Source organism: Hipposideros armiger, unplaced genomic scaffold (genome assembly GCF_001890085.2).
Source record: "Hipposideros armiger isolate ML-2016 unplaced genomic scaffold, ASM189008v1 scaffold_110, whole genome shotgun sequence".
Lineage (NCBI taxonomy): Eukaryota > Metazoa > Chordata > Mammalia > Chiroptera > Hipposideridae > Hipposideros > Hipposideros armiger.
The window spans coordinates 2662749-2674111 of record NW_017731460.1 but is presented as its reverse complement, the minus strand read 5'-3'; the positions used below and the strand labels follow the sequence as shown (position 1 = coordinate 2674111).

At 35.5% G+C, this 11363-nt stretch overlaps 1 protein-coding gene across 1 annotated transcript in view; it reads right to left on the bottom strand.

The window, feature by feature from the left end:
* Positions 1-285: 285 nt before the first annotated feature.
* FEM1B (fem-1 homolog B) overlaps positions 286-11363 on the bottom strand; it is a 16746-nt gene continuing 5668 nt past the window's right edge. The window contains exon 2 of the mRNA XM_019647290.1: positions 286-6410. Coding sequence (XP_019502835.1) covers positions 4775-6410 — 1636 coding nt within the window. The 3' untranslated portion in view covers positions 286-4774. The remainder of the gene's footprint in view (positions 6411-11363) is intronic.

The following is an 11363-nucleotide window of genomic DNA, read 5'->3' as shown; positions in this document are numbered from 1 at the left end:
GTATAACTTTGACAATTTTTTTTTTCAAATAAATTCAACAAAAGATCATCTCAACTAAGGCACAATGAACAATAAAGACACAAACTTCAAGGGAGTTTTTTGGGTTTTTTTTCCAAACATTTACTGAACACAAACACCATTTTTTCCTTTTACACAGCAATACTGTTAGTTTCAAGTTAGCTGGGCTATTAGGACTGTCAATTGTCACGAAATTAAAAAGAATTCCACATGTCAAACTCAAATAGAAAATGTCATGCAATATATAAATCAGTAATAGACCTCTGGTGCAGTCAGCAAGTTTACTAAGTTTATTAAAGTCATGTAAATGGTTTGACAAAAGTGCACAATAGAATGACATCACTGGTTTGTTATAAATCACAGTGAATTACTAGAATACAACCATTTAGTTCCTCTACATGGAGGATTGCAGGATGGGGTGAATATTATAAAGGATAGGATCTTTCAACACGTTAGGCCAGTCAGATTTTACTCCCCAACTATGTACCTCTGAAAAGATTGGTTAGCAAAGCTGAGGTTTTTTTCCCTCATGTTTTCTCCTCTACCAATTACTAAGCAACAACAAAAAAAGCCATGCATAAATTTTACACCTGATAAAAAACAGATACAAAACCTTGTTCACTTCATCACTTGGCAAAGCTTGCATCTTCACTCCTTCATTTTTCTGATTAGGCCATTCATCACGTGACTCACCCCTAAATGAAAAGCTGTTAATAATTTAGCAATACTCACCCCTGCAGACACATCAAGATATACTCCCCATAACCATCAAGTCAATGTCCCTTCCCTACACATTAACACAAATGAACACACCACGAACCTAGGACTAGAGACCACATTTACTTTATAGTTTTAAAAATTAATATATCTATCACCACTATCAATGTAATATTTATTTCAGATCCCATTATTTGGGGGAGGCGATGCTATACAACTCAGCCCATCTGAAGACTTGGGCAAGTCTACCAGAAATGTATGAGAAAGCCCCACCATGTGCCATACATAATTAGGAACTTTTTACTTTCCAGAAGATACCCAGAGCAGAGCTGTGCATTTTCACAACAGGAATGAACACACAGCTTAAAATCTTATGAACTAGCAACTTTTCATAGAGCAAAAGGCAGTGTTTAGATTTCTTTAAACCATTTTAATGTTATAGTATAGTCAGTGAGAAAAACAGAATAGTCATCTGTACATGGATACATCTGGCTAGCCTGCAAAGAAACATTTAAGATTTTTACAGAAAATCTACCATAAAAACAAGTCCTTTATACTTTTATCCATCTACTCACTAGTTCAATCACCAACGGTTTCTAAAACCAGCAAACTGTAATCCAAGGTCCAGCAACTCACTCCTCACCCTGCCCATTCCAAAAAAAAAAAGAAAGAAAGAAATGCTTCTGCTTGAATAATCCAAAACGGTCTTATTCATAAAGGAGCTGCCTGGACTGTGGTGGAGACTGGTGACAGAGTGTTGTTCCCTTGGGATCTTAATTTTCAAAAACACTTGCCAAATGCAGAGTTAGATAGATACTCAGGGAGCAGCTGCCCCAAAATCACATTTTCTTTCACATAGTGCTATCACACCTAAGTTTCTCATAATTACCAGTTATTAATCAATAATTAGTATCACGAAATAAAACCCTTCCCAGAAATGAGCAAGACCAAGGCTTCCCTTTTGGTTGGTTTGTCAGTTTGAAGTGCCCACAGCAAAGAACCTTCAGGTCAAAGAACCGGGACCTACTAGAGCAATCCAGGATAGACTAAAAAACAACGATGTTGTGTCAGAGTTCTTATGTCAAAAATGTCCCCCTTCTTTATCAGTTTAGGGAACGGATTTGCTGCCTGTTCCTTGAGTTAGTTACCTAAAATCAAGAATTCAATGTCACCAACTCTATTAAAGGCACAAAACCAAGCTCAGTTTTACATGGTTTGCTCAGGCATTCATCCACCTGGGCTTCTAGTTCAACCAAATTTATATGACAATTATTGAGCAAGACAAAGAAGTTTTGATTGAATTTGTAATGTTACCAAGGAAGACTTACAATCCAAAACTTAATCCTACCAAGAAGAAACATAAAATGACAAAAGTGGCTAGAAAACAGAGACAGCCTTGAGTTCTCAAAGAGCTGAGACACAGAACTATCATCTTTCTTACCTCTTTATTTCCTTTAAAAAAAAAAAATAAGCTTGGGAAGGGTTTGGCTAAACATATTTTAAAATAATTCTATCAAAAACAAATAAAAAACAGGCATGTAGATTACTTGTTTTAAGAATGGTTTTATACAGGTGTTTCACAATATATATTTGTATTTATTTTACAAGACAGAATTAGATCCTTAGCAATATAGTGCACAATGTACTACTATACTATTGTTAAAAAAAAAAACCTCAGTTACCATTAGCAGAGTTCATAGTTTATTCCACTGTCTTCAAATTCTTTCTCCAACTTTGTCAGCATTTCAATCAGCAGTTTTACTTTCTCCAGTATTCAGTTCTCCCTTCTCAAAAACGCTGTGTCATTAATTTTGATGTCTAAATATGTACATATAATCATTATCCTCATTTTATAAAGAAGCAATATCTAAAATAGTGCTGGTCCTGGGTAGCCAAGGGATGAAATGGTTTTTAAAACATGCAACATTATCTGATATTTTAAGTTTTGGTGTTTAAAAATCATACACATTAATAATGAAACCAACTGAATACCAAGTATCATAGCCATTCCTCAAACTGTCAAATAAGCAGGCCTTGGAGTCTGAAAAATATAGGGTCTGATCTGAGCTGTGGAAAGACGTGATTCACTCACCTTGAGGATGCATTTTCTCTTTCAAGTCCATGAAGTACACCAGGAGGATCAAGCCAGTAATTTTCAAATTAGGGCTCATTCAAATACTTCCCTTTAAACATCCTAAAAACCTTCCTTGTAAAAATCTCAGGTTAGGAAAACAGAAATATATTACCATGACAGAATTTACTATTAAAACATTCCTAACTGAAGCAAGAAGACAAACGAAGTGTAACTACAGTAGCTGTAAAAGTATCTTGCATTCTTGGGGAAAAAGTTTTTAAAGTTCCCCCTCCTAACCCCTCCCTTCAAAGTATTTCATTTTGTCGGGTATCTCTATTTTATTTAAGGCCGTAGGTGCTGATTTTGGCTTTATTGTTGTTTTATACTGATCCAACTGCAACCTTTCTCTTATACTTCACAAAGCAATATCCGTAGATAAAATGTTAACTGAAACCTTACAGTTTGTTTTTTTTAAGTTTATAACTGATGTTGCTACACCATTATAATGCTTTTCATTAAAGGGAAAAACAGCTGTAGATCTTACAGTATCATGCACTATGAGTAGCTAAGGCATTCATTTGGCACTAGAGAGAAAAATACAGATATAGCTAATTTTACTTTATCATTTTTAACATTAATAAAAATAGGTGTGTACCCTTTACTTGAATTTCTGTGATGCTTAATAGATAATCACAGAATACTCTTTTGGTCTGACACTTAAAATGTTGCCATTAAAACAAAATAAAAATAAAAATACCTCTGTCCTGTCAGAATAAGTGACATTTTTGTGACTGAAAAGTTTGCAACTCTCAGACAGAAATACCTTTCAAAGTGGCATTGCAAATTATTTTCATCATCAAAAACATTTCCTATACCACACTACTGATTTTTTCTACTTCTTATCAAAGACTAAGTAAAGAAAGTGAAAAAATTAAAAATATCCTGGTTCCTTTTCATCTGTCATACACACCATATTAAGGAGGCACAAATAATGCTCTCTGGAAAAGTAATTTCCAAATTTTAAGATACCACGCAAGGAGGAACGGGAGAAAGGAACAAAAATAAAATGTGTAACAATATGTACGCAAGGAGGAACGGGAGAAAGGAACAAAAATAAAATGTGTAACAATATGTGACCATTTGTTTCATAAGAAAACACATCCTTCATAATTTTGACATGTCTGTGAGCTGAGTCAAATGCAGACTGCTGCAATTTAGATAAACTGTATTAAAACAGAGACTTCAAAGAATTTTAGACTTCAAAGCCTAAAGGCAAATAGTCCATTGACATTCTTTGAAAAGTTGCTTTAAGATTACTACTTTGTATACTACGCAGCATAATGCAACAATTTGGATTTAACTTTAGAAATTTGTAACTATTGTTAAATTAGCATATTTTTCAGAATAATCGGCAGCTATATTTTTTTAAATCCTCCTGGTGTTATAATGCGTTGTATCAGTCCACATAAATAATGGAAGAGTGAAAACTACCTACAGCAGTTTGGCATGTGCAGAACACCTGGGTATCCCATTACTTTTAATGTTCTTCTTTAGTTGTTTTCCTTCATGAAATCCTCAAAACTGCTACAAGGATAACACGCTGACAAAGGCTTAACAGAAATACTTTTGTATGCAGTTTTTTCAAACATTATCAACTTCAAATCATAAATGTTCCTTGTTACATAAACAAAATATTTTATATTTGTTCCTTAAAAAGAAAAATAGTTAAGTGACCAATATTCAAACACCTTAGATTAGTTACACCTAAACAATGTGGCTTTGTTTCAAGTGTATTTGAAATCAATTACCATATGAGGCAAGAAAACCAAATACAGAACTAAAGATAGGTAGGGAGAAAGAGTAGTGGAAAGAAAAGTAGAATTTATGAACACATAATTCTATTGTCTGTGATTAAAGTTCTTTACTTTTTAGCACCACATTAAACGATTTTACATATCCAGTCACTTAATGAAATCCAACAAACTCTTCAAGAGTTCTGGGGATCTGGTCTTGGTAGTTAATGTCATTAGCCCGAACTGCTCGGGCAGCCAGGCACTTGAGACTCATCTTCATTTGAGTTTTAAGTAGTATTTCAGATACCCCAGTTGTACTTTTGTCTAGCGGAGTCTTATTCTGTTTATTTGTCATGTCAGTGTGAGCGCCAGCTTCAACTAGGCTAATGATGATAGAGTGCAAGGTCAAAAAATCACTGATGGGCCTGTTGTACTGAACGATAATATGAAGGGCGCTGTTCCCCTCATTGTCCACAGCGTTTACCTCAGCACCACAGTCCAGCAGGAGCTTGGTGACAAGCGCATTTGGAAAGCTGCAGACATCATTGGTGTGGAAATCATCAACTGGAGTATTTGAGTTGACAGCTAGATGCAGCAAGGTGAAACCTTCCCGAGTTCTGGGATCAAGGTGAATCAGGTTGTAGATCTGCTTGTTAATTTTGCACTGATCTTCTTCACTGCACTGTGTTTTGGTGGAGATGCACACTAAATACAAAAAAGTATAGAGATTACATTCATAATTGTCCATAGCATTGTGGACATCAGCATCTGAAATACTTCTTACTCTGTTCATACTCTGTTCTATTTCCAAAACACTGCATCTCAAAACACATTCTATGTCTGGGGCCTTCACAGTTTCATTCAAATGTATCATCTGTGAGAAAACTTGAGCAAATCGAAGAAGATCCTTGTGGGTATTCCTGTTACCTTTCTGTCTGAGGTGCAGGGCGTGAAGCCACAACTTGATACACTGTTCGAATTCCATATTATCTGCATAAACAGCTCCCCTGTAAATGATGGGATGGGAAACATCAATATTGTCGGCACCTAAAATCCGTTCCCGAACTATAAGGCCTTCCATATGAAGAGCATCTCTGTCTTGCCGAATAGATTCCAGTTCCTGAGGATTTCTACATTCAGTTCTATTCCCATAAGCATGGATTGGTGGGAGAACCTCTTTCTCAAGAATGTTATCACCATCTTGAAACCTCTCCAACATGGCTAAATATAAATAGTGGTATGTCTTCATGATGTCATAGTTCTCACGGTCATTTGCAAAGGAGGCGCCCAAGAGTTCCAAAGCCTCAATCCGACTCCTTCGGTCACAATCAGCATGTGAGAGCAACAGTTCCACAACATCAGCTTTACAGCTTTCGGCAGCTACTTTTAATGGTGTCATCCCATGGCCGTTCACTACTATAGCAGCACGCCATTTTATCAGCTCTTTCACAATATCTATGTGCCCAGCTTCAGCTGCAAAGTGCAATGCTGTGGCTCCACAGTGTGCTTTAGCATTGGGATCAGCACGTTGTTCTAAAAGGTACCTGACCACGTCAGTATGTCCCTTATATGCTGCAATCATTAGGCAGGTGTTGTCATACTTGTTGGCAATGCTGATGTTGGCATTATTTTCAACCAGGTATTTCACAATGTCCAGTCGGCCATCAAAGCATGCTGCCCGCAGGGGTGTCGAGTTAGTCACTGTAGTATGGTTCACATTGGCTCCATGGCTGACTAGAAGTTTAACAACTTCAAAATGTCCTGCTCCTGCTGCACACCAAAGAGCAGTGGCACCGTCAATGACATACCTATTCATAGAAAGAACAAAGGTTAAAAAAATGAAGGCCACATATCCTAATGTAAGTTTAAAGAATATATTCATTTGCACTGACCAAAACCTCAATCTACAAAATAGTAATAAAACATTAGTTTTGGTGAAAATAAAATCAGGTAATTTAAGTAAAGCACTCTGCATAGTACCTGTACCTAGTATGAGCTCAATATATGTTAGCTATTATTGGCTATTACTGTTATTACTAAAGTATATAAACATTAAAAAACTCAACTTTCCACTAGCAAAAGTAAGTAAATTTCAGAAAACATAGAGGAAATGTATGGCGGTTTGTAACTTCTTTACCACCAAGCTCTTAAGAGTACAGCACGTTCCTCCTTTCCAGGGTCCCCCACGTACCAGTTCCTCTCAGCAAGTCAGTAATAAAGCCACCCCAATCCCTACATTAACACTGTGGTAGAAACTGCTTTAGGAAGAAAAGGATTTAAGCAGTTAACTTTGCCCTATGATTATCTAAGCTAATCAAATATTATACTTTCTGTACTATAACAAAAAGAATGAAACAATTACTTTGTTTCATCTATATTGTTGTAGACAACAATATGATGGATTACATACACATGATGCTGAGCAAAAGAAGTCAACCAAACATAGTACATATTATATTATTACATTTACATATCTATCTGTAGTGTTAGAAGTCAGGATACTAGTTACCTTTGGGGGGAGGTAGTGAATGGCAGAAAACACAAAGACTTTATTAAACAAATACGTCCTTGTGAAACACTTATATATACACTTTTAATTAGTGCATTTGTCTCTATACTCGTATGTTATACTCCAACTTAAAAGTTTAAAAAATATGTATATGTGTGTGTATATATTGTGGGTCTACGTGTGTTCCTCAACTAATCCATTGGGGGGAAAATACTAACAGCAGGAAACAACTAGTACTTTCTGAAAACCAAGTAGGCATCTTCCCTGACCTTCAGTCTATGGTTGGACTTTGTGGCTTCATAGTCACCACTGACTTGCTGAGTGTCTAATATGTGCCAGATTCACTACTTATATAAAACTAGCTTGCTAGGAGGCCAATCTTTCCTATTATTTCATTTCAATTTTTCACCAACCTCAATTTCCCAACTTTTCATCCTATTCTTGACCATCAGACCTAAAAGTAGATTTTTGCTGGAGATAATAAGATCTGTGGTGCTAGAACCACTAAAATAAGTATACATACTTAAAAGTGTTAAGAAAAAAGTCAATTAAAAGCAATATTCACTAAAGCAATTAATTACCAAACACCTCACTGATAAGCTTCTCACTATACAACTTTATAACACAGTTCAAATTATACCTCCCATGAAGTAAAAGAGTACAATTCTTTTGGGATAATGTAAATATCATAGTTTAACCCCAATTAACAACACCCCAAAAACAACACTGTCGATCATTTCTGCAGAAAAGAAAAAACCCACTTTTTAATAATTCAAAAGCATTTACTTCTTCAATTTCATATAATGACAAAATGTTCATAAGCAAAGCCTTCTCAGTAAGTTACCTATGCGGGAGGGTGTAGGATTGACTAGGAAGACGCTTAAAGCTTAAAGCTACTAAAAATGTCCTATATCTTAACCTAGGTTGTGGCTTCATGGTTGGATAGGGAAAAAAACCTCATCAAACTGCACATTTTTAAGACTTGTGCATTTTATTATATGAAAGATATACCTAAAAAGAAACACCCATAAGCCTTCTTAAGCTTCTTTTTAAGTTTCTTTTTTAAATAGCATTTAACTGTTAATTTTTTAAAACTAAAGAATTAATCAAGAAAATAAGATACTACATCCATGTTTTAGTCATTGCCAACTGTACCTTATGCAAACAATTCAGTTTAATTAAAATTCACTTATATTTTTATTGTCATGATTATATACACAAAGTTCAAAAATTTTTTAATTCACTGTCAAAAAAATGCCACTGAGAGCAGTATCAGAAAATATCAGTATTAATAAATCTAATGAAAAATGTATAAGACCTCTACATTGAAAACTATAAAACATTCCTGAGAAAAATTAAAGAAGACTTAAATAAATGAAGAAATATTCCATGTTCATAGTTTAGAAGACTTAATAGTGTTAAGATGTTAATTCTCCCCTAAAATGATCTATAGATGCAACACAATCTAAATCAAAATCCCAGCAGAGGGTGTGTGTGTGTGTATGTGTGTGTGTATGTGTGTGTATGTGTGTGCGCGCATGCGCGCACACGCGCACGCACATGCATGCACACATATGTGTAGAAACTAAGATGCTACAAAACAATTCTAAAATACATATAGAAATGCAAAGGACTTAGAACCACCAAGATAATCTTAAAAGAAAAATAAAGCTGGAGGACAAACTATAGCAATTAAGATAGTGTCGCTAGCACAAGGATAGACCAATAGAACAAACAAACAAAAAAACCTCCAGAAACAGATTCACACATATAGTTACTTGATTTATGACAAAAGCTCCAGTGAAATTCAATTTTTAACAAATGGTGCTAAAGCAACTAGATGTCTGTATGGAAAAAATTAACATTGACTCTTATCTCACACAATACACAAAAATTAGAGATGCAGCATAGACCTATAATATGAAATGCAAAAGAATAAAAGCTTCTAAAAAATAAGACTATCTTCATGACCTCAGGTTGATGACGATTTCTTAAACAGAATGCAAAAATAGCACTAACTGTAAAAGAAAACGAACTGGTTTTATTAGACTGCATTAAAATTAAAACTTCTGTTCATCAAAAGACATTGTGGGTCAGCCGAGTGACGTGTTGGTTAAGATCTGGCTTGGGACACCAGCTCTGAGCAGCAGGACCCAGGTTCGGATCCCACATGGGCCAGTGACGCTGTGCCCTTTACAGCTAAGATGGTGAACAACAGCTCGACCTGGAGCGGGGCTGCCTAGAGTCACCGGCAACAGCGTAGGCTGCAATGAGGCTGCAGTGGGCTGCCATAAGCTACCATGAGCGGCTGGCGGCTGGCAGCAGGCATGAGCTGCCATGAGAGGCCGTCCAATGGCCAGCAAATGACTGCCTCACCAGGGAAAAGCACAATGATAATACCAACATGGGCCAGTGAAGCGACGTCCTCCACAACTAGACTTAAAAACAAAAAAGGACAGCAACTTCTCTGTTCCCCTTCCCCGATTCCCCAACGCTGTTCTCCTCCCCCAATTCCCCAATAAAATCTTTTTTAAAAAAATGTTCTACATATTGATCTAGAAGGTGACTACATGGATGTAAACATATTAAAATTTTATCACATTGTACACTTAAGACTTAAGTACCTTACTAGATGTTATACCTTAACCAAAAATAGGTAATTAAAAACAAAATAAGAGGCACAAATCAATTTAAAGAAAAATAGTTTAAATGAACACAAATAGTTAATAAATACTTTCAATGTATCTAGCACTGTATTTAAGTACTTATTATGCAATATATCTCATTCAATTCTCACAATAACCTCCACCCATTTAGAAGTACATATTATTAACATGCCCATTTTACAGCTCTATAACTAAAAGTCTATATGAGATTAAAAATACAACAATACTTTGGAAATTATAAAATACGTCAAATGTAAGGAATCATAGTCCATATTATTCAAACATTTGTTTCAATTTAAAAAGCATTCTTTCAAACCGATTAATAAAATCTATCCCAAAATTAATATTGTTAATATATACTTACAATTACATAATTACAATTATTTTCTTGCACTCTTTAAAAATATAAAATTATTATATGCCAGGAACAAACATGAACCCAAACTATCCAAAACTCAAGAAATGTTACATTAAATAGGCATTCATATACATTATCTGTAACTCTGAAAATCAGGCAGTCACATACATTATCTTTAACTCTGGAAATAACAGTACAAATAAATATGACCCCCATTTTAAAGATGAAAAAAAGTACAAAAAGTGATTATAATATTTTTCTAACCTCAAATTTCCAAGAATGATGTAAGAGTAAAAATTAAATTCCATGTATATACTTCACTGGGTTTTTATAATAGTTTAATACTTTTCCTGGTATAGCCTAATAATTTCCATTTTTCCCTATTTTTGTGTGACAGGAGCCTCAAAAAAGTTTCAATTATCAATTTTCACTGAGGAAACCAAAATTATTTGGTTTATGACAAAAAAATTCACAGCAGAATGTATTATAAAATGACTAGTCCTTCAGGGAATTTTTAATTTCTACATCTCAACAAAAACATTAATCAGAATAAAGGCAATTATAATCTTAACATCTATGACATTCTTTTGTCCATAAAATTCAGCTAAAATTATAAGCATATACTGCCTCAAAACAAAACACCAAAAACTTTAACAGAAAATAAAAATATAATAAAATTAATATTTACTTAGTTCCTGCCTGTAGGAGAAGCACTGTAAAACAATAATCTTTCTAGACTCAGTCCAAAGTTGCAATGAAAACACTCTATTACGTATTTCCTCTTAAAAATCAAGAAACTATAATCTGAGGGCCGGCCGAAGAACTGGCTTGGGATGCCAGAGGGCCCCGGTTCGGATCCCACATATGAGGGCCAGAGACACTGCCCTCTGCAACTAAGATGGTGAACGGCAGCTCGACCTGGGACTGGACTGCCGTGGGTTGCTGGCGACAGCGTAGGCTGCAGTACCCTGCTGCAATGGGTTGCCATAAGCTACCGTGTGTAGCCAGCAGCCAGCATGAGCGGCCGTCCAGAAGCCGGCGACTAATTTGCCTTGCCCGGGAATGGCGCAATGATGGTGCCAGCTTGGGCCAGTGAAGCAACATCCTCCACAACTAGACTGAAGAACAAAACAACAGCAACTTGTCTGTTCCCCTTCTCCCGATTCCCCAATAAAAGTCTTTAAAAAACAAAATCTTTCTTCTTTACTGACATAAGCATTTGCAGCTT